Source organism: Mus pahari, chromosome 10, assembly GCF_900095145.1.
Source record: "Mus pahari chromosome 10, PAHARI_EIJ_v1.1, whole genome shotgun sequence".
NCBI lineage: Eukaryota > Metazoa > Chordata > Mammalia > Rodentia > Muridae > Mus > Mus pahari.
In genome coordinates, this window is record NC_034599.1 from 65824953 (window position 1) to 65848737 (window position 23785).

Sequence of the window (23785 nt, forward strand, 5' to 3'; positions counted from 1 at the left end):
GGTTAGCGTGCAGTACTCCTACAGATGCCGAGTGTGAGAAGGCAGACAGCAGGTTGCACCATGGCCTCTGTTGAAAACACCAAGTGTTAGCAAATCCATGCTCTCTGCAAAGAGCTGCCAGCAATTGCAGCCAGATCCTTCCAACTCCAGGCCTCCTCAAGAAGCAGGCCTTGTTAGTGTCAACACTTTGTCCCATGGAAATTGGAGAAGAAGGAGTAAGAATCACTGGGGTAACAATTTCCATCTCTCTTTCCTGTAGCAACTTTGTTCTTGAGGTCAAGCTCAGGGAGCTAGCAGGGTGGGCTTCCCAGGGAGGCAGAGAATGGCCGATGGCCCTAAGCTGGATGTTTACTGAGGGGGTCTAACCTTTCCTAGAGTATCTTGGTTATGTGTATGAATGTGCGTCTCTCTGTGGGTCTATACATGTGGGCGCAGGTGCCTGTGGAAGACAGAGGTGCTCTGTCCCCTGGATCTGGAGTTACAGTGCGGGTGCTGGGAGACAAACTTGGGTCCTCTGCAAGTACAGTACAAGCTCTTAGCTGTTGAGTCATCTCTTCAGTGTGAAGTAACTTAAACCCGTGGCCCCACTTGGTAGTGGGGAATTTGTGTGCACATAGGGTAGGTGGCTAATTTAGCCATCTGAAGATAGAAGCTGGATCAAGGAAGAAGAGGATTGTGGTGGTGGTGGTGGTGGTGGTGATGGGGTGTGTGTGTGCGTGTGTGTGTGTGTGTGTGTGTGTGTGTATGTGTGTGTGTGTGCGTGTGCCTATCTTAGTCTATTTTCCTGCAGCTGTAACAAAATAGTAGAGAGTGAGAAAATTATAACCAATAGTTTATTCAGCTCAGAGATCTGGAGTCAGGGAAGTCCACGTCCTAGTAATAATCCTCATCTGTAAGTCACAATTCATGGATCATGTAGCATTATCATCTATTCATCATGAGGAAGCCCTCACAACCCTTTAAGGATCCCTCCTTCCTCCTGTCTCTGGCACAGTTGTATTTCAATGTGCATGTTGGAAGTAGCATTCAAGCCGTCACGGAGTCTCCCACTGCAGCCTCCTCTGACTCTGGAAGGGTCGGGGAGAGCACAAACCCATGCAGTTTCTGGGGCTTTGTAAATGGGGACATATTAGCCCACAGGAAAGGACAAGGGGGCATCGTCCTTGGTGTCAGATGAGACTTCAGGAAACCACATACATCATCCTCACAGTACTGTCATGTGACATGAGGCCACCAGCAGTTGATGGGACCAGAATTAACCAGAGTGAGGTCTACATCCAAGGAATGAGGACCCCTGCATCTTGCCTATATCCGCACTTTCCTGGTGGGTTAGGTACCTGAATGGGAAGCTAAGAGACCTAGAAGCAGGGCCTCCCCTGGCTCTCCCTTCTCACTACACAGCGCTCCTGTGCAAATACGAGCGGACAGGCATTGCTTTTCCTACCTCATGCCCAAGCCCGGTTGTGAAGGAGGGCAGAAGTTTCACCAGGAGATGAAGGCTTCCGAAGAAAACCAAGCCTCTTGCCTTTATCCACCTCAGTACTGGGGTCTTAGGTGTAGCACCATGCCTGCCTGCTCTGTGTGGTACTGGGGGTCAAACCCAGGTGTATTCTACCATATGAATGGTACCCCCAGCCCTTGAGGGTTGACAGTCTTTTCTTTGGGTGCCAGATAGATAGCAATCTCATCTCCTCCACTCCAGTTCTAAGAAGATTCTCAGATAGGTAGGATCCAGGACTCCCATCAGTAACATTCTAATGCATAACAATAGTGTCTAGGATCCCGCTGGAAACATTACATTTCTAGGCTCTCCCCAAGGCATACTGACTTACTAGTTCTGTACGGGGGCCTAGCAACCCAGACTGTATACGCGTATTTCAGGGGTTCAGACACACACACTCATTTGGGACCCAGCAACCAAAATAACTCAGTGCCTGCCTCAGTTCCCACACTCTGTACAGCACAGAGGGTGAGAAGCATTTACAGAGGAGCTTCCTGTTGCTCATCCCAGGTCAAGACCGCAAACTTGTGACTTCGGTTCAAGAGCCAGGGACGCTGCTGCTTGCTGTGGTGTGTGCTGTGATTTGAGTGTGAAGTGCTCCTGAGGGTCAAGTGTTCAAACACAGGATCTCCAGCTGGTAATGCTTTGGAAGGCCGTGGAACCTTAAGGAGGTAGAGCCTTCCTGGAGGAAGTGGCCCCACTTCCTGTCTCCTGTCTGTTTCTTGGCAGTGGATACAATGTTGCGAGCAGCTGTCTCCTGCACTGTCACCACACATTCACCATCATCATGGACTGTGTCCCTTCTTAAACACAGAGCCAGAGCAAACCTTCCTTTAAGTTGTTTCTTGCAAGGTTTTGGGAAACAGGAGAAAATCAGACTGTGTGGAAGGATCGCTACACACTGTCACCCTGGTCACCCTGGATTGAGGAAGGTCTGGCTTCTCCTGCATTGTTCCAGAGCCTTAGAGAACACGGGAATGTCTGAGCGAGAGGGACAGTGGGCTGGGGCTCCTATCAACAGCAAAAGCAGAAAGAAAGAATCAAAACATCTCCAGAGAAGGAACGTTAAGACTCCCCACCCCCACCCCAGCAACCCTCCTCCGAGATTAGAAAGCTGCATTTATCTTTCAAAGTAAATAGCCGATCAGTCCCAAGGAACAAGGGGGACTTTCAAATAATGGCTAGCATGTGCTGATATTGACAATGGCCCATAAATCTCAATTTCTCTCAGAGAGAATGTTGGGTGGCATTTTAATACCAAGCCCTGGAATGGGGAAGGAGAGAGATTTACCTCTGCTGTGGGTCTTAGTGGAGCATGCTTAGAAGCACAGCCGGATGAGCATGGAGCTAGGCACTAATTGATGGTCTCCAACATGCTTCATAACACCCCATTATCTAGATGAGGAGCAGGACAGCAGAAACAGCTGAGCCTGGGGCGCTCAGAGACGGGCTTCTGAGCAGCCATCTAGGAAAGACCAGGGCCCTGGGGAGCCTCCCCAGCACGGCTGATTGCCCCTGTTCCCCAGGTCCCCAGCCCTTGCTGACAAGCCCACTGCCCTTCCGTGTGCTCACTGAATGCTTTCAAGCAGCCTTGCTCCCTGGGGAGACCTCTGCATCTCCCTTCTGCAGTTCTCCAGGGTAGACAAGGAGCCTCTTCACTTAATAGTTTATGATTGCTCTGCAGATAACTGACTCTTTCTCTGGTCTGCCACTGGAAATGGACATTTAGTTTCTACTTATTTACTGGCGCCAGACATCCCGCGGAACGTCTTTGTATGTATCATCTCATTAACCCTAATTTACTGTGTGACTTTGGACTGCTTGCCCTCCTTCAGCCTGACTCTCTACTATCTGTATTCTGGAGTGAAGGACCTGAGGCCCAGGCTTGGTCTCCTCTCCAGGGGGTGATGGATTTTATTTATCTTACTTCCCAATACTCAGTACAGGGTCAAGTTCAGAGTCAATGTGTAGGTAGTTAGGAAGGAAAGAGAGAAGTCTGGAGAGTGAGCCCCAGATACTTGGTCTGGACTAAAAAACAAAACAAAACAAAACTGGGGCAGAAGATCTGAGAGTGTATGAGTGTGTTTTGTCTGTGTATAATAGTGTTTATGTATATAAATGTGGGGTGTGTGTGTGTGTGTGTGTGTGTGTGTGTGTGTGTGTGTGTGTGAAATGAATGCTTCTTGGCTGGCTCAGTGGAACCTGGAAGAGGGCTTTGGGGATTTTTGTGTCAGAGAAGAAAGCTGTGAGGAGTCCCTGGCTCTCTAAAATGAGTCACTCAGGGTCACATGGTCTTCTGGTGACAAGCTTTGGGCCATAGCTCATAGCTGAAACTGACAGTGGTAGTGTCTTACAGTGCATTGGGAAATTGTTACAAATGGCTTGGGTCTGATGGGGTAAAAATAATCACTAGGAATTGCAACTGGCCCCAGGGAAAGCAGCCTCAAGCAACTGTCTAGGCCCTGCCTCCCCTCTGGTGGCTTCCAGAGCCTCTGCTTGCTTTCAGCCCCACCCTAGCCCCAGCCCCTGCTGGGGAGGTTTCAAAGGCTGGCCAACTCCCTCCTGGTTTTTCTCAGTGTCCTGGAGAACTTGGTAAGAAGCATAGGAAGTGTGGGGAAGAGTATAGACCTTGGAGCCAGGTAGACCTCAAGTCAGACTTTACTGTGATATTTCATCAGCGATGCCTGGTAATTAGGCTGTGTCAGCTCTCGTTTCCTCATAGTTAAAAGGAGAATAAAAAAAATATCCTTTGGAGAGGACATGAAGTGGGAAGGGGAAGGCTTGGGGTTATCTGAGAGCAACAGGTGGGACACACTGGGGTGGATATGGTTACGATACATTGTCCACATGTATTAAATTGTCAAAGAATAAATAAAAGACATTTAAAATTATCCTTTGCAATTGCTGGGGTTTGCCAGTGGCTTGGCCTAGTTCTAGATTCAGTGTGATACCATGTCTCAAGGGAGTAAGTCAGGGATAAGACATCTGACATTCTCCTCTGGACTCCAAACATTCATAGTCACACATACCTGAGCACCCACATGTATGTATAGTGTGTGTATGTGCACATGTGCACATACACACACACACACACACACACTCACACACACACTTTTACACACAACACATACACAAATCTTTTATAGACTCTAGGTTGTTAGAAGAATGAAGCTCATTTAGGTAACAACACAGCCATATTAAAGTCTTTGCAGGTGGCTTTGAATCGGGGTGTTGAGTTTTATTTTTCTCTGTATTTTTTCCTTTCCCTTGGCTCCTCCTGTGCTTCCATGCTGCCTGGTGTCTACTAGTGGGTCTAATCACTAAGTCACAATGGAAGCCAGTTAATTGTCCCTTTGCTATTGAACTTGAGGTCAAACTCTACCTCTGACAAGCCAAATGCAGCCATCACCTTTGAGAAATCAATTAAAACAGGCAAATTTATAGAAAAAAAAAAAAAAACAGAAAAAGGAAACCTGTTCAGTGTGGACACATTGGGAAGAGGAACAAAGAGATCCAGTGGCCCCATTCCAAGTCCATATATGGAGTTCTATAGTGAGATTAATGTTTAATAGCCAGCCAAGGATATACACATTTAGCAGTCCTGATAAAGGTGTGGCCCACCCATCCTTGACCCAGCATTGTCTGGGCTTCGGTCTCATCCTTTAAGACAGTCTGACAATACATCTCTGTCTTGGAGACATATTCACCCTTCTTTCTGGTGTCTTTTCCTTCCAACGTGAGATTTCTGGGGCAGGGGTGTTGCTATTTCTAGGGATCCATTGTTTCGATAGTCTGATAGATGGAGAGACACAAGCGTGTCTTTAGAATATCTTCAATTCTGCCAGGCTAATTACACCTTGGAATGTTGTTTTTCAAACTGTCATTTGGGAACCCACAACATCAGCATCGCTCAGCTGCTTGTCAGATGTGCAGGCTCTTGGAGCCCATTTAACATCTGATGGGAAAGCTCACTGGCTGCACCAAGCTCCCTAGGCGATTCACATGCATGCTAGTGTTTGAGAAGTTCTGCTTTGAGTGCAACATCGGAAGCCGGGGGAAGCTTCAGACTCCCATTAAGGTAGTGAGCATTGTGGCACCGAACAGGCAGAGAAACAACAGCCACCAGGAGAACATCCCTCTTTCTGTTCTTGCTCATCCGGAAGTGGTTTCCCAGCTCTGCAGAAACCCAAAGGACTTAGAATCATCTCTGTAAGATCCACGGCAGTCACAGAGCCAGATGCTCACATGCTCCTTGTGTGAGTGCTTACAGAGGCTTGTGACCTGGATAGATCCCTCCCTTTCAGTTACTGGCCCTAGCTCAGGTGTAAGGTCCAGACTGAAATAGGAGTCCAGGTAACCTGAGAGGACTCCAATTCAGTGTGGGAAAGCTAGACCAACCTATGCTGGGTCTTCTGTGCCTCTTGGGTATTTCCATGGTTTCCAGCATGGGCATGGGATTTACCAATGAAATAACATGAAGCTGACTGAGGGAATGGCCAGCCAATGACTGGCCCAACTTGAGATCCATCCCATGGGGAAGAACCTATCCCTAGCAGTATTACTGGTGCTCTGTTATGCTTGCAAACTGGAGCCTAGCATAACTGTCCTCTGAGAGGCTCCACCTAGCAACTGACTGAAACAGATGCAGAGGCCCACAGCCAAACGTTAGAAGGAGCTCAGGAAGTCTTGGGAAAGTTGGGGGAAGGAGTAAGGAACCTGGAGGGACAGGGACTCCAGAAGAAGACCAACAGAGTTTACCAACTTGGACCCTTGGGTCTCCCAGAGATTGAACCACCAACCAAAGAGCATACAAGGGCTAGACCCAGGCCCCCTGCACATTTCTAGCAGATAGGCAGCATGGTCTTCACGGAGGACCCTCATCAACTGGAGTAGGCTGTGGATCCTGCTCCCTAACTGGGCCGTCTTGTTTGGCCTTGGTGGGAGAGGATGTACTTAGTCCTGTAGTGATTTTAGGTGCCAGGGTGGGTTGGTACCCAGGAGGTACCTTCACCTTCTCAGAGGTGATGGGGAAGTAGGGTGAGAGGAGAGGGGAGCCTGGGAGGAGGGGCAGGGCTGCAGTCAGGATGTAAAGTTAATAAATGGGAATGTAAAGTGGAAAAAATAAACAACTCTATGTAATAAAATAAAATAAAAGAGTATATTGCCTCTCACCCTTTGATGAGGCAAATATTCCATAATCATTTGCTTCTAGCGTACTGTGCACTGGGCCTGCAAATCTTAGGGATTAAGACAGGGTCCTATTCTGGAGGTGCCTCCTATCCAGGGAGAGACACACATGGTAGATAACGAAAGAGCCAGGAGCCAGGTCCACGGAAGACTGTGGGTGGCACATTTGTGTGCCACTGTGAACACCAAGCACTCAAGTAGGTGCCAAGCTCACCAGAGACTCAAGAGGTGACAGGGTAGTCCTGACTGGATCCTGACTAGAGAATGCCATAGGTAAGATTCTTGAGGTGAGTTAAGAGATTTGAGTGTGGGCTAGATATTGGATAGTATAAAAATCATCAGATGAAATGTTTGCTCCCCAAGTTTGACGAACAGAGTTTAGATCCCTAGGACCCCTGTTAAAATGGGCCATGGCAGTTCACTTGTAATCCCAATAGAGCCTAGGCCAGGCTAGGAAGTCCACAGAGCAAACTGGCAGCTGCATGGACCAGCCAAGTGAGCTCTGGGTTCAGTGAGAAGAGCTGACCTCAGTAAGTAAGGTGGAAAATAATCTAGATAACACTTAATGTCAACCTTGAGCCTTTACATGCATTTACACACATGTGCACAGTGTATCCACACACATACAAACACATGCACACATGTGCACACCACACAAGCATACACACTAAATAAATTCAAATATTGTAATATCCACAACTTCAAGGAGGGTATGTGTGTGTGTTTGTGTGTGTCCTTGTGTTCAGTCTACTGCTCCTCTCACTCTCCTGCTCTTCTCAGTTGGTTTTACAATTCACACACACACACACACACACACACACACACACACTCACACACACACATGCACGCATGCACGCATGCACGCGTGTGCACGCACACATACACATACACATATCAATAGAGAGAGAAAAAGCAAATACAAGGGAATGTTAACAATTACTGACTGTCTGGAGAGAATATGCTAATTCAACATCCTTTAAACTTCCTTATCTATTTCAACACTTTTGCAATAAAAGGAGGGAAGCACCTTGGGGGCGGCACATGAATCAGGCCAGCTCTATGGTGCAGACTACTTGGTAAACACACTTGCAAATATTTGTTTCACAACCATCAAGGAATACCTGAAAAATGTTTCATGTTATTTCATTCTCAGAACCGCCTGGGGCTGGGTCTCACTGGTCACCTCACCATGAATAAACATGAGGTCTAAGGACCTAGAAGTGACGGGCTCAGAGCTACCTGGACCAGCTGACACAGCTGGGACTCAGACCCAGGTGTGTAGCTCCCACACCTTGTTCTTTTGGACTTTCTGGGTTCTTCCTTAGGAGTGTACATTTTATTTCTTTTTACTGTGCCTCTGTATGTGTGTGTTTGTGTGTGTTCATGTGAGCATGTGTATGTATTTGAGCATGTTATGCATGTGGGCACATGTATGTATTTGAACACTTGTATGTGTGTGAGCGTGCTATGTTTGTGAGCGTGTGTATGTGAACACATGTGGAGGCAGAATGACTGTATTGATTGTCACCTTCAGAAACACTGTCCACCTCTTTCAAAGACAGGTTCTTTCATGGGCCTGGTGTTTGATAACTAGACTAGGCTTGCTGGCCATCGAGTCTCCCAGATGTGCTTTGTCTTCCTCTCCAGCTCTAAGATTACAGCTGTGCACCTTCCCCTACCTTATATTCTGGGGGTGGAACCCATATCCTTAGGCTCATGAGGCAAACACCTTATTGACAGAGCTCTCTTCCTAGACTTCATGTTTCATTTCTGTTTGAGTTGGTTTCCCCTTGCAGAGTAGGGACTCACAGCCCAGGCAAAGGTTCCCAGGAGGTGGGAGGAGCCCTTGCAGCCCCTGCTCTGTTCTTAGGCACTGGCTGCCACTGGACTCCTTTTGAACTTGCCAGGAGAGGGTGGCGACTGGCCTTGGGAATTTCTTCTTGGCTGAGGCCAGGCTGGGTGAGCCTAGGCAACAGTCTGCCTGCAGACAGGCTATGTGGGAAGAACGCCCCTCAAGGCAGGGAGAGTATGTTTTTGGGTTCACACCATGCACATCCTTCAGGTTCTGTGCTAGAGGGTGAGTTTTATCGTTACCCTCAATGTGAACCAGATAAGCACTCCTTTCTGGCTCCCTGCCAGTTCCTGCTGGCACTGCCAAAGAGTCTTAATCACTTTGCCAAAAGGGGCTGCTGCCCCCCCCCACGCACCTCAATCCCCCAACTAGCTGCCAGCTGGCTCCTGTGTGCCTAAGCTGGGCTATCGATTCCTACATCGCCAGGAAAGGACCCTGTTTATGGGCCTACTGTTTTCTTTTCAATGCCATGTATCTAAGCCTCTTTTCTCCCCAGGAGTTGTAACAGCTCCAAGAAAATATAAACATATTTATGACATCCATAGTATCCCCACTTTGCAGTTAGAAGGCCTGTATTACCTCAAATGACTCAAAGCACCTCAGATCTTGAAAACTGTAGATAAGTAGATAGAGTCTTTACAGTCCTACTTCAGGTTAAATGAGGTCATTTGGATCTCATTTACGTGTAGACCCTGAAACAATGTAAACCATGGAAGAAGAAGAAGAAGAAGAAGAAGAAGAAGAAGAAGAAGAAGAAGAAGAAGAAGAAGAAGAAGAAGAAGAAGAAGAAGAAGAAGAAGAAGAAGAAGAAGAAGAAAGAGAGGGAGAGGAGGGAAAGGGAGAGGGAGGAGGGAGAGGGAGAGGGAGGAGGGAGAGGAGGAAGAGGAGGGAGAGGAGGGAGAGGAGGAAGAAGAGGAAGAAGGAAGAGGAGGAAGAAGAGAAAGAGCAAGAGACTAGGGACTGGAGAAATGGCTCAGTTGGTAAAGGACTGGGGTTTGATTCTCAGGACTTAGATTAAAAAAATGAAACCAGGCCTGAAATACAATTGGAAATGGTCCAATCAACGGGGTCTGATCAGCAAGCCTAGTTTACTTGGTGGGTTTGGGCCAGTGAGAGACCTTTTCTCAATAACAACAAAAAAGGTGGATGGCATCTTTGGAATGACACCCGAGACTGTCCTTTGGCCTCTGTGTGCACACACATGCATGAGTACCTTCATGTACACATATGCATGTACACCCACACCCATGGGAGGTGGGGGGAAGAGATGGGACATAGAACTATAGCACAGGGTAGGGGGAGCTCATCAGAAAATGGAGGAGACCACACTAGAGAAGCTGACCCTATGGGCACCTTGATCGTGAGTATCCCTCAGAATCATGAGACAATCAATTTCCGTGCATAAGCCACCTAGCCTGTGGCTCTTTTTTATGGCAGTTCCAGTAGAGCAATACACTGAATGTCTAATGAACATGCTGGAGTCTAGCATAAGGCCTGACACACACACTGTGGGTGGCTGTATCTCTCGGTAAGCTGATAGCCTACAGTCATCCTGAATGTGGACTTTCCTATAACCACACTGGCCATTTGGTTATGCAATTGTGGTGGATAGGTGGGTCCCCACCTTCCCTTCCTCGGGGGTTCTTGGATTATTTTCCTGCTTGGGCAACTCTCTTCTTGATTATGATGGTTAATATCAACGATCAACTCTGGGCATGTCTGTAATGAGGGTTGTTATGATAAGGTTAACTGAGATGTGAAGACACACCTCTGGTTTCATTCTTTGGGCTGGGCTTGTGGGTTGTATAAAAAGGAAATCCTGAGCTGAGTTTAAGCATTCCCAGATCTCTACTTCTTGACTGGAGATACAATGTAATCAGCTACCTCCCCAAGCTCCTGCCACCATGATGCCCCCATCACTGGGGTTGTAACCTCAAACTGTGATCCCAAATAAACCCTTTCTCCTTTGCTACATCCACTCCAGTAGTGACTGCCATTACAGGTTTGGAAACCTGGAGGCAGTCCCAAGGCAAAGAATTTCAAGGAAACTCAGCTTCCTGGAACCTTGGCATTCCCATTGCTAGAATGCCTCAGATTTGTCCCTGCAATATTGTGGAGGGTCTTGCATGCTTTCTTACAGTATTTTACTGGATAAGAGTTAGAAATCTCAGGGCAAGCTTAGCAAAGTATACTTAGAATCTTCATTACAGCCAAGTTACTTTCATGTGCAAGTATTTATCAAGGCCTAGGAAATAGGAGGGTTGTGGTATTGCATTATTCATGAGAAGGTCTGCTAGAGCAGAACCCCCTGGTGCTAGCTCTCACAAGGCTCAAAGGAGTAGCTCAAATTGTGACTAGGGTGTGAAATCCTTACCTGTCATTAGCTGACCCTAGGCAGAGCTGTTTTATCTTTACTGTAAATATTACCTGGTTCCTGTAAGTTCCTTTGAAGTCATTCCTTTGGTTTGTGCCAGGTAACTTCAATGTACTTTGCCTGCTGTGACATCCTACCCTTTTGTTTTCTGTATTATATAAGACTGGTGTTCACTTTGTGAAAACACACTCAGATTCTACACACTCCCTTCTGTCTCTTTGTTTGTCATTCCCATCCGACTTCATGCGTATCTGTCTGAGACTCTGATTCACACGGATTGAGGATTGGGCCTACTAAGCCCGGTCCGTGGCACTCCTTTAAGGTACATTTGTATGGAATTTGATGACACGTCATCTAAAGAAACTATTTATTAATCTGCTTGTGCCCTTTGTGTGACATGATGATGGTGGCATGGGTTACTTAATTATGGGACAATTTTGAGAGTTGTTGCACTGGCAAGAAAGATACACTCTCCATGTTGTATGGATAAAACTGAAGCCATAGAGGCCATGATTAGTTCATAGAGGCCCAGATCAGTCCATAAACCGGAACCTAGAGGATTCTTGTGTGGTAACTTCTGGAAAGATCTTCACTTACCTTAACTCTAGTCTACAAGGCTCCACCTTCCTCTGAGATCAGTAGATTGGTGCTCACACCTTGTTCTGACTTAACTCTGGGGAGCTATGGGCTGGGAGTTTTGTGGGGGAGGGCGAAGGACTGGGACTTTGTGTATGGATGACTTTGCTCCTGGGCCACTGCTTCTATATGTCACCCCTAAGTGGCTAAGCTGTACATTAGAGAGTCAGAATATGTCCCAGGCTCCTAGGCACCGGCATATACAATAAGAAGAATTGAAGGCTAAGATGCTTTCACAGGGACACCAGGAGATAGTTCAGGAAAGTCCACACTGACTTGGAATCAGGGAGGCAATTTCTAGACTTCCTGGAAGGCTGGGAGGTTGAGTCAGATGGCTCTGGCTGTGACTAGTGACTTGACCACTTGTTAACTGAGGATAGAGGATGACCTTACGACTCTGAGCTACCATGTCTCTGACTGTAAAACAGGGTCAATAAATACCTACTTCCCAACACTGCTCCATCTATTAGGTATGAATAGGCTTAGCTTTTGAGTTCCTTAAAAAAAAAAGTAATTTCTAGGGCTGGAGAGATGGCTCAGCAGTAAAGAGCACTGGCTGCTCTTTCAGACGCCCTGAGTTCAATTGTTACTATCCACATGGCAGCTAACAACCGTCTCTAACTCCAGTTCCCGGGTTTCAGACACCCTCCTCTGACTTCTGTAGGCACTGCACACATGTGGGTCACAAACAGACAAAACATCCCTGCACATAAAATAAAAATAAATATCAAAAAAATCCCTCAACCCAACACTGTGATTTTACACATGTTGGCTCTACTTCATTAAAGCAATATGAGAGCCCCCTCCCCCAAAGCATCAACTCTGAATTTTCCTCGTCTGCACTTGATCAAAAACCGATGCATGACTAGTCCAGAGAGTATTGAGAAAGAAGTAGTGTGACAGTCACAGTCATTGAGTGCTTGCACAGTTCCTACAGAATCATGCCTTTGTCCTCCGAGTCTGGGAATCTGGAGCCACAGGCGGTTGAGTCATGTAGGGCTAAGTCAGGGCACAAGGTCTCACGCTAGGCACAGAACTCTACTTCTACGCTCTCCTTTCCCAGTCATGTGCAAGTACTGAGTCAGGGAGGTGAGCATTGTGGGTCTCCTGGGACCCTGACAACCACTCAGTGACCAGGAGGACACCTCGGATGTCAGTGCAGACGGGAGCCTGCTTGTTTCTCATGGGACATTAGAGGTAAAGGAAGTCCCACAGGCTGTGCAGTGAGTGTGAAGAGCTGTTAAAAGAGTTCAGAGATGCCGCCTGGAGTCCTCTATGTGAGAGAGCATGAGAACAAAACAAAGGTTCCCTTACCTGTGGACCCCAAGACTCCAGCTGAGCACAGAAAGCACCCACAGAGTATAACCAGGCATGTAAGGGTCCTCCATCTCTATTTCAGGACAGAGAGAGGGCTGTGGAGGCCACAGATATCACAAAATCATACTCTCTCCTGACTGTCAGGATGTGCCATGGGTTCTCCTATATCAACCTCTGCTCAAGCCTTGTGGGTATAGCTCAGTGGTAGACGTTTGACCAGCAAGCCTAATGCTGGCTTCTCTCCTTTGGACTGCAAACCTCAACTCAATTGCCAAATATCAACTCAACCTCTGTTTCATCTTCCCTCACCCCACCTATGGGATCACGCTTGACTTAGTGTAGCTATTAGTCAATGATGATTACCTGGCTGTAGATTTGCCTTCTCTTTTGATGGAATCCAGGCCAGAATTCCTCTGGTTTCCAGGACTTCCCCAAACTCATCATCACAGGCCCATTTCTCAGAAGCAGCCTCAACCCCATCCATGAGGCCATCCTAGGGCTCCCCTTCTCTTACTGAAGTCAGCCAAAGACACCTCCCTTACTCTCGATGCCCGTGCCATCCCTAGAGGCCTTAGCTGGTGTGATGGTTACGATTGCCAATTTGACAGAATCTAGAACCACCTAGACAAAACTCTGGACATGACCGCAAGGGATTTTTAGACTAGGTTAGCTGAGGTGGGAATACCTACCCTAAATGTGGGTAGTGCCATCTTTGGGTTGCATCCTGGAACCTTGGGTTCCAGACTGGAATAAAAAGAGAGGGGGGGGGGACCGAGCTGAGGGCCAGCAGTCTTCTCTCTCCTCCCTGACTATGGGCCCATGTCACTAGTTGCCCTGCGCTCCTGCTACCACGCTCTCCCTGCCACATGGGCAACGTTGAGTCAAAATAAATCCCTCCCTTAAGTTCATTTTGTCAGTTTTTTCCCACAGAGATGAGAGCAGTAACTAATACAGTTGGTAAGCACCAGCATCTTCCAAACGGGATGTCTATGCCTGTCTAGTATTGTTGACAGGTTACAGTAGGAACTCAGTGGGTTAATGCAGATGGGAGTGAGCGCTTCAATGTGAAATTGCTATTGATCAGAAGTGTGGTGTAAAATTTGCACATAGTTCTCTTTTCCAAGTAAGGGGTTTTTAAGATGGACAATTCCAGATTCTATACTGGTTAAGTTTCATGGGGATGTGATAGTGGTTAAGTTTCATGGAAATCCTATGATTTAGGTCTCAGAATAACAATGAACAAGAAAACTACTGAGATCTGCCCAAAGCTGGAGTTTGCTCTGAAGGAAGAGCCAAATATTTGTGTGAGGGCCTAGGGAAACTGCAAAACTGTTGAGTACAGGACCCCACCCATGCCCTTTCCTGATATAGTTTTTTCCCCAGAAGGGAGTGGCCAGGGTTTCAGCCAGGCTGGGAGATAAGGCTCTTTAGGCAGCACGGAAGGCAGCTAGCAAGCTGTATCTCCCCTTCTTGAATGTCAACCTGCACCAGGGCAGCCCAGGCTGCAGGGTCAGGGTGAAGCTCTCAAGGGTGGAGTTGGGGGGTTCTTGCTTCTGCTCCTTTCACTGCATCGTACTCGGGGCCAAACCGAAGTCTCATGAATTCTCCAGTTCATTCTCACTCTTCAGCCCTTCAAGTCAAGCCTGCTCATGCTCTTTCCTCACAATATTCTCCTACTTCTGTCCCTTCAAGACTCGAGCCAGGCGGCTGGAGAGATTGCTCAGTGGCTAAGAGCTCTGGCTGTGCAGAGAACTTAGGCTCCGTTCTCACTACCCACATGTCAGCTCACGCCTGTTTGCATTTCCAGTTCCAGGGCATCCAATGCCATCTTCTGGCCTTCTTGGGCACAGTCTGCACACTGTACGCAGGCATACATGCAGGTGAATAGTACACACACACACACACACACACACACACACACACACACACACACTTGTCTTAAATGCCTTCTTAGCTGACCATTCTCGCCTCCTCAGAACTCTCCGCACAAGATAAATTTGTACACCTATCACGTTGAATTGAAATTGTCTCATAGTACTCCTCTAAGGGGCTAGACTCTTAGATGGAAGCTTTTTGGTAAATGAAATGGTGATTTTTGTGCTGATCTTGGGGCTCAGAATGCAGTAAGTGGTTAATAAATGCTATGATTTTATGTTTTATGTTTCCAAATAAATTAGTAAGTTTTTTTCCCTTTCACTATGTTGGTTCCTCTTAGTACCAGGGAGTTGGAATGTCTGACATCATAAAGTTTTGCACAGTTGTGGGTGGCCAGACCTCACACAAACCCTGCCCAACTCTGCTAATGCCCAGCTCATGTGAAAAAAAATGTCCTTGAGCAGATTTTCAGGGTTGGAAAGGAGTGGCCCAGAGCAGTTGGGAGTTTCTCTACCCATCACCAGTGAGTCTCAGCCCGGAAGTGTCTCTTCAAGGAATACTTTCTTTTCAGCTTGCAGATGTTTTATTTTGGAAGAGCACATTTTCATGAACACCTTAAATTTCATATATATATTTGGAAAGTTGGGCCCATCAACATTCTTTCATGGAAGTAGGGGAGGGCCTCCTAAGGCCTAGCATCCTATGAGGATTTATAGATACTTGGTTTCTGGGCGAATGAAAGACATTTTCTCCCCTGTTATAGCCACTGACATTTTGACTATGGTCCTTTAAGTAACTTCTCAGCCAGCTGCTGTTAGAAACCTAATGAAATTCACTGGAGCATACACATTCTCTCTCTCTCTCTCTCTCTCTCTCTCTCTCTCTCTCTCTCTCTCTCTCTCTCATGTGCACACACACACACACACACACAAATGTCAAAGGATGACTAGGTGGGATAATAAGAGGGTAGCAGCAGATGTGGGAGAAAGACAAGACAAAAAATGTAACGGTGGTGAAATATGATCAGCATATATTATATATTATATATGCATAAAATGTCCATTGTAGATAAAAATAAGTTGTATGACAGCTACTGGTGAGGGAGGGCAGTACACAGAAGCAATACATGCTGACTCCCAGTTTTTAAATTAGGAGTTAGAGGTGAAGCCAGGTGTGGCAGTTTGAATATGCTTGGCCCATGGGAAGTGGCAGTATTAGGAGATGTGGCCTTGTTGGAGGAAGTGTGTCACTGTGTAGTTAGGCTTTGAGGGTCTCCTAGTGATCAAGTTCTGCCCAGTGCAGAAGAGACAGACTCTCCTGGCTGCCTTCAGATCAAGATGTAGAACTCTCAGTTCCTCCTCCAGCACCATGTCTGCCTGCATACTGCCGTGCTTCCCACCATGATGGTAATGGACTGAACCTCTGAAACTGTAAGCCAGCCGCAATCAGATGTTTTCCTTTGTGAGAGCTGTCTTGGTCATGGTGTCTTTTCACAGAAATGGAAACCCTAACTTAGACAGCAGGTTTGCCTTAGGGGTTCATCTTGGAAGGCCAGAAAGGAGGGCAAGTGGTGGCTCCTCCATAGACTGGGGCTTTCTGTGAGTCTCTATTTGTGATGGTTAGTTTTAAACTGTCAACTTGACACAATCTAGAATCACCAGGAAAGAGAATCTCTGACTCGTGTGAGACCAGGAATCTTAATTAAAAGATACTTCTTTAATGCATGCATGCGTGTATATATGTATGTATGTATGTATGTATGTATGTATGTATGTATGTGTATCTATGTGTGCATGCATGCACACATGAGTTGGGATGTCTGAGGTAGCCAGAAAAGGATATCTGTCTCCTAGGGCTGGAGTTACAGGCACTTGTGAGTCACACAACATGGGTGCTGGGAACTGAACTCAGGTCTTTGAGAGAGCAGCGAATGTTCTCAGCCTCTGACTCATCTCTCCAGCCCTCAGGAATCATGTTTTAACAAATCCTCCAGGTGTTTCCAGAGTTCCACTGCTCTGGCCAAACTCTTCCTTTAACCATGGGGAAGTTGATATACTTTTAAGTCATCTAAGTCATTAAAGTAACTATACTATATGCTACATTAAAGTGACTATCTATATCTATATCTATATCTATATCTATATCTATATCTATATCTATATCTATATCTATATCTATATCTATATCTATCTCTCTATATATATATCATAAAAATTGGAAGAGGTTAAAAATTCAGATATAAACTCAATGGAAATAGTCATTTCTGTGCAATTTTCTCCCAATATTTTCTCTTTCAACCCTTTCAAATAAATATAGTTTCACACAATTGTAATGACAGCACGCATTCGGTTAAACATACTGGCCTTTCTCGCCAAATGTTGTACATGTTACCTGCATATTTTTCTAATTCCACACTACTCTACCAGGTAACAGAGCGCAGACCCCAAATGTGAGCTGACGTGTGTGGATGTGAAGGAGGGAGTATAGAGATGAACATGTCTTCAAGGAGACCACCGCTTCTATGCTTTGAGTGTCTTTCCCCGCCTTCTGCCCCAGCCCCACTGGGAAATATAAAAACCGTGAGTGTTTCTAAAAGTAGAGTTATAAACAGAGAATGGTAGCTTAAGCGAATAGCTTTGCCTTTTCAGAAGCCGAGGAGATAGCACCGCGCTCCCTAGTGGCAGTGATTGAAAACTGCACCTTCTTTGGAGCAGTCCTGCAGGCATCCTGGGTTTCTTCAGTCGCCAAGGACTAGTTTTGGTCTTGGCCCTCACTCCTGTGCCTGACTGTGAGCCCCAACATTGCCAAAGTTACAGCGGCTCCTCTGCCCCTTGCAAAACTGGCGCACCCACTGCGGTGCCTGTGGCCCCTTGGGGGGGGGGGTCTGGATGTCCTGCCCTCGCCGCCTTGCTAATCCCATTTCCTGGCAGGCTGGACTCCAGTTCACCGAGGAGGCTCCTCTCTCAAATGGATACCCTTCTTGGAGCCAGTGACCAGCCACCTTCCTGGTAGTGAGAACTGCTAGCCCCTCTGTCCTGTATAGACCATCGATATCAGAAATATGATCTTGGAGATGCATTTGGGGCTGCTCCGCTCTGTCTGTGGACCAGGATAAATCAGGGCAGCCTGTCTTCCTGCTGAGTTGTCTGTGAGTCCCCAGCATGGCAGCTGGTGTGTTAAATAGGGCAGAGGGAGGGGAAGACCAGAGAGGCAATCTAGATACCCAATTTTGGCTTTTGGCTGGGCTCTCTGTGGGTGATTTGTGTTTTTAGGTCAGTTTGCAGGCACTGAAGGCCTTCAGTGCTCTTCAGTTTCTTCCTGTGCCGTGCTAGGTCCCCGTGGAAGGCAGTCAGGGTCAAAGTTGGCTGTCTGTCCTCTGGTCCTTGGCCTATCTAGGTGACACCCATCGGGAGGGTTCTGGCCTCACGGGGCTACAAGGCCAGGACGTTTGCCAGTGAGCAGGAGACTCTCTTTCGGAGGAAGGGGGTTTCTGGACAGTGCTGGGGCTGTTTCGAAGCTGCTGTGGAATGGAGGGTCTCTTCATCCGGGGGGTGTGAGCTGCATTTCTGCCTACCTCTTCTAATAGTTACAAGTCAGGAATTAGCAAGATTCCTTAGGGCAGTGATCTGAGACTGGCTGGACCAGCAAGGATGAGTGAAAAGGACAGGTCTGACTTGTGAGTGCAAGGTCCCTCTATTCTGTGGCCCTCCTGTCAGGACAAATCCTATACTAACCTGCCTCCTCCCCAGCTGGGGATCAAAGAAATGATATGTTAGGTAACCAGTGAGATACCTCCCAGACTTAGGCCTAAGTTAGTGGTAAGTAAACAGCCTGCCTGCCTGCCTGCCCACCTGTGCCCCTCCCTCCCTCTTTTCCTGCCTCCCTGCCTTCCTCTCTTCTTCTCTCCCTCCCTTCCTTTCTTCTTTATGCACTAAAATCCCACTCCTGCCCACAGAACACACCATGGCTTTAAAACTCTGTACATGTTTAAACAAACTTTCAACCTCTAGTTGGATGCATAGAATAGTTCAGTATATTAGATATTCCACCCTATTTTCCTGCCCTGATATTTCAGGTCACATTTCCTCACACTTATTTTTTTAAAGCAGCTAGATAAATTGGTTTTGAACTTTCTTTTTGAGGCCGTAGGTGCCTTTCACAATTTACCACGAGGTAAAGAACCACTCTGCATCCCTGGCCCAAAACACAACCTCCACACAGCCTTGGTAGTATCTCGGAAGGGGCTGGGACTCTGAAACCCACCACCTGGGCTGAATAAAGATCGAAGTGTTGCGCTATGAGCATCTCAGAGTCGTTAATAAGCCATTTATTCCCAAATACCATACTGTCACCAACTTTCTGAAATGTTTGTTAGTCGGCATTTGAATTTAAAGGTGGACTTAGCAGTGGCTGCGACTCTGTCACTGAGGGTTGGTTATGGTCAGGTGTAGTTTAACCAACTCTGTGTATGTGCTGGCTCATGATTGCTCTCTCCTCTCTGGTCACCTTCCTATTCTTCTTCTCCTCCATCTCTATTTCTTCCTCTATTTCCTTTCCTCCTTCTCTTCTTCCTCCACCTTCTTATCTCCTCCCCTATCTCCTCTCCTCTTTGCCCTCCATCTTCATCTCTGTCTCTTCTTCCTCCTCCCTAGATAATTTACTCTCAGGCTTGAAAGACACATGCACATTATCATCTTTGAAGCTGCTTCTGCCTAAGGAAGGCCTTGTTTTCTTATTTTCTGATGCCAGCTTTCAAGACCCCACACAGACGCACCCCCACCCCCACCGCAGGCTCAGTCTGCACAGGCATTTGGACATGCACTCTTCTGTGATCACTTTTCTCCAGTGGGACTCATGGCATGCCATGCTGTGGTGGAGAAAAATTCACACCCATAAGTGATCACCTTCATTACGCTCAGTGGGCTGCCTCGTACATTGGATTTGACACATATGTGGATCATTCTCATTCCCTTCTGCCCATAATACAAAAATATTTTCAGTAATATTTATGAAAAAGTAGTAATTATTTTCTCAACTCATTCTTCAGTTTTAAAGCAATGGACAGATTTAAAGAACAGTTTTTTTTTTTTTTTAAAAAGACTAAATTCCAACTTTAAGATAGTCAAATACAATAAAAATACTCTGGTGTGAACTTAAATTTTTACTTGCCAAGCAAATTCTTTTTTTTTTCTTTTTTTCTTTTTTAAAGATTTATTTATTGTTATATGTAAGTACACTGTAGCTGTCTTCAGACACACCAGAAGAGGGCATCAGATCTCATTGTGGATGGTTGTGAGCCACCATGTGGTTGATGAGATTTGAACTCAGAACCTTTGGAAGAGCAGTCAGTGCTCTTACCCTCTGAGGCATCTCACCAGCCCGCCAAGCAAATTCTTAAGCTTTACAGTTCACAATCTGTTTTATTCATAAATTTTAAACACAAACATAAAAATCTTAGTGGACGGGTATCACATTAGAAAACAGAATTGAAGTAATGTGAACCCTGAAGTTTCATCTTTACAGTTGCTTTCGTCACGTTTATTTTTAGTTTCCTGTTTAAATGTGGGAATGGGTATTAAGTACCAGGAGGGTTGGAGACATGAAATGTGTCTGAGAGAGAAAGAAGGATTCTGAGCCACTACCCGCTCAATCCCACGGAGTTTCTGAGCTCCAAGACTATGTAAATAACATGTGCATGGGTGTGGGAGAGCATGTGCCGCACATGTGTGGCAGTCAGGGGACAGCCTCAGGGGTTGGTCCTTGATTTTTTTTTACACCTTGCTGGGGACACAAAGACCAAACAAAGAAAGAGAACTTCAAACCAGTCTCCCTTATGAACATTGATGCAAAAATACTCAATAAAATTCTTGCCAACCGAATCCAAGAACATATCAAAACAATCTTTCACCATGATCAAGTAGGCTTCAACCCAAGGATGCAGGCAGGGATGGTTCAATATATGGAAATCCATCAATGTAATCCACTATATAAACAAACTCAAAGAAAAAAAAACCACATGATCATTTCATTAGATGCTGAAAAAGCATTTGACAAAATTCAGCATCCCTTCATGTTAAAAGTCTTGGGAGATCGGCAGCCACGCTTAACCATTGAACCATCTTTCTAGCCCCAAGTACATCCTTGAGGGAAGAAAAGTCTAAGTCTCTGGTGGATATAGACGCTCAAGTCTGTGACCTCAGTGCTCTAGAGGATCTCAAGGTCAGGTTACACAGCCTACCCTGTCTCCAAATCCATCCATCCATCCATCCATCCATCCATCCATCCATCCATCCATCCATTCATCCATCAAAATTTTAAACAATCGGGGCCAGCAGATCTTCATGACAATGTGCACAGAAGCAAGGTTCCAAACCCCTGTCTAATTTGGTCAAGTTGTCCAGTCAATCCTACCATTTACTGATCTAACACGCCATTCAGCCAGGAACCTGGACCCCATCTGCCTGGCAGGGCATGGAAGTCTATACTTGGCCATCACTGTAGTTTATGAAGCCATAGACTAAACAGACTGATGGTGGCTCCTTCAGCTCAGGAGAAAAGCTTTGCCAGAAAATGTAAAGACTAGGGAACATGCAATGACATCTCTGCTTTAGACAGGACTAGAAATAGGACTCAGGTTCCCTTCTCTTGGGAGAGAGCAAGGCCAACAGGACAGAGCATTCGATGGCTCACCATGCTCCCAGATGACAAATTAGAATTCAAATGAACCTTAAGGATGATCCCAAGTCTTTCAGATCATTGTCTTTCAAGTCTTTCAGATCATTGTCTGCTGAAAAAAAAATCTTTCCCACAGTGTCCACATGACACCTGTAAGAGGCCACACTGCCCGGTACAGGGTTTTTTTGTTTTTGTTTTTGTTTTTCTACGTCATCTACTCTCATAGCATCTTTTTGAAAATTCAGTCCCTTTTACGAAGTGCTGCACAGCTCTGGGTACCTGGGTACTTATAGAACCACTCCATGAGTTCTGAAGCAGATCCCATCCCAATGTCAATCTCTGCAACACAGTCAAAAAAAAAAAAAAAAAAAAAAAAGCCACGGCCATTTCTAGAGAAAAGATAAACACTTACCTGTTCCCACGCCTTGTCCACAGGTACTTGACTGGATAAAGATGCATAACACCAGGAAAATGGAGATTTGGAGGGGATTTCCCATGTCTCTGGTCTCACCTGGGGTCTGAGGTCTTCTTGCTAATGTCTAGAACTAAAGAGACCAGAGTGCTTCTTGGTGCTCAGCTGGGGAAGGCCCCCATTAATTATTAACCTTAAAACACGTTACCTAGAATTTGAACACTTTCTTTACCTTCCCCAGACCAAATCTATCAATATCTAGAGTGACCCACAGAAGCACCTTTTTATCTTGATAAGTTTTGGAAATAAAACAGCCCACCAGGCCTTCTTTCCTCTTGAGCCAAGCTCATAGTTCAGAATCAATCAATCGAGAGTCAGTGTGCTGTGTTTGGACATTTGATCAAAGGTCAGCTAGGTGACCTCTGTATTATTGCCTGCTTTACCCCCCCCCCCCCCATAGCACTTGAACGGGAGGTGGTATCATGGTCCTGGTCTTTCTAGTGGCATGTCGATCCCAAAGAGAGATAAAAGCCCCCACCCCCAGGGACTCTGTTTCCTGTTGAGTTCAGCCATGTTTCTGACACCTGTGGTGTAATCGTGATGGGGCAGCATGTCTATAGCTGAAAGAGGAGCTGGAGCCTGGTGAGGTCAGGTTAGAAAGGAACTGGGTGAGAAACAAAGACCAGAGTCTTGCTGAGGGCCATGTTGAGAGACACCCCAGGATAAATGCACTCACTGGGTTAATTAATGTCCAGCCAAGAGTAGAGGGCTATGAAGCAAGGTCATTCTGCAAAAGCATGCAGGAAAGAGGGTGTGATGCGCAGCTCTTGCAGGGGTTCTTGGCTCTCTAGTGTGATTTAAATTTTATTTATTGATTTAGTATGGACACACTGAACAAATAAATGCTGTATGTTGAACACCACTATGTACCGGGCGCTGTTGTTGGTTTTAAAGATACTTACGTGAGTAAAGTAGGCAAGCAGTCCAATCCTTGTGGAGTTTATGTGCCATGGGCGATGTGGGTGTGAGAAGGATTATATGGTAGAAAGCAGAGATGCATGTTTGAGAACTATTTGGCTGGGAACATAGCTCAGTTGGTAGAGTGCTTGCCTAGCACGCGTGAAACCCTGGGCTGGATCCCTAATACAGTGGCACATGCCTATAGCCCCAGCACGCAGGAGGAGGCGGCAGTGTCAGGAGTTCAAGGTCATTTCTGACTACACAGTGAGTTCAAAGTCAGCCTGTGCTAGATGAGACCCAGCAATAAAAAAATAAAGTACAAATAAAGAAATACCAGGGATAGTGGAGAAGGCAGCGGTTTAAACAGAGTGGTCAGGGTGAATCTTGCTCGGAAGTTGTACCTGAAACCAAGGCTTGAGGGGAGTGAAGGGTCCAGCCTGCGGGGAGAAAGAGTTTCAGACAGCTAAGACAAAGGTCCTGAGGTTGGAACATGCTTGCTGTGTTCCAAGAACAGAAAGATGGCTAGTGAGCAGGGAGACTCCGCTGAAGGGGTACATAAAGGACTCAGACATTCAGAACAAAAAAGCAGGTAGTTTGGTCTGTGTTGTTTTGCATGTGAGCAAGGCTAAAGAGGAGAGCTGACTGAAGAGTGATTGAGCCAGGGAGCTTTGAGGGAGGCTGGTGTGATGTAACCCTGGGCCTGGATGGGGGCTGGGCTGTTGTTTGGATTGCTGGGAGAGAGGAGGTGAGAGGAGAGTGAAGAGTGATTGGAGGCTTTGGGGTTCAGCAAATAGACGAATGGGGTTACCATCCACGGAAGCGATGAGTGAAACGAGTCTGGCTGGGGGATGAGGAACAATTCAGGTTTTGCTCTGTGGCGGGCGTCTGAGTTGACACTCCAGTGGATGATGGAAATGGCTAGCAGGCAGATAAAGTGCCAACCGTTGTCTGCTAATGGCTGACTTAAAAGCTCTCTGAAAGAGCTGGGGAGACAAC

General features: G+C 46.4%; 1 protein-coding gene across 2 annotated transcripts in view; it reads right to left on the reverse strand.

Moving 5' to 3' along the window:
* Lipc (lipase C, hepatic type) overlaps positions 1-22163 on the reverse strand; it is a 123167-nt gene extending 101004 nt beyond the window's left edge. The window contains exon 1 of one of the 2 annotated variants that reach the window (XM_029543007.1): positions 21830-22163. In XM_029543007.1, coding sequence (XP_029398867.1) covers positions 21830-21914 — 85 coding nt within the window. In that variant the 5' untranslated portion in view covers positions 21915-22163. The remainder of the gene's footprint in view (positions 1-21829) is intronic. The other variant, XM_029543006.1, reaches the window with a different exon arrangement.
* Between the last annotated feature and the right edge of the window lie 1622 nt (positions 22164-23785).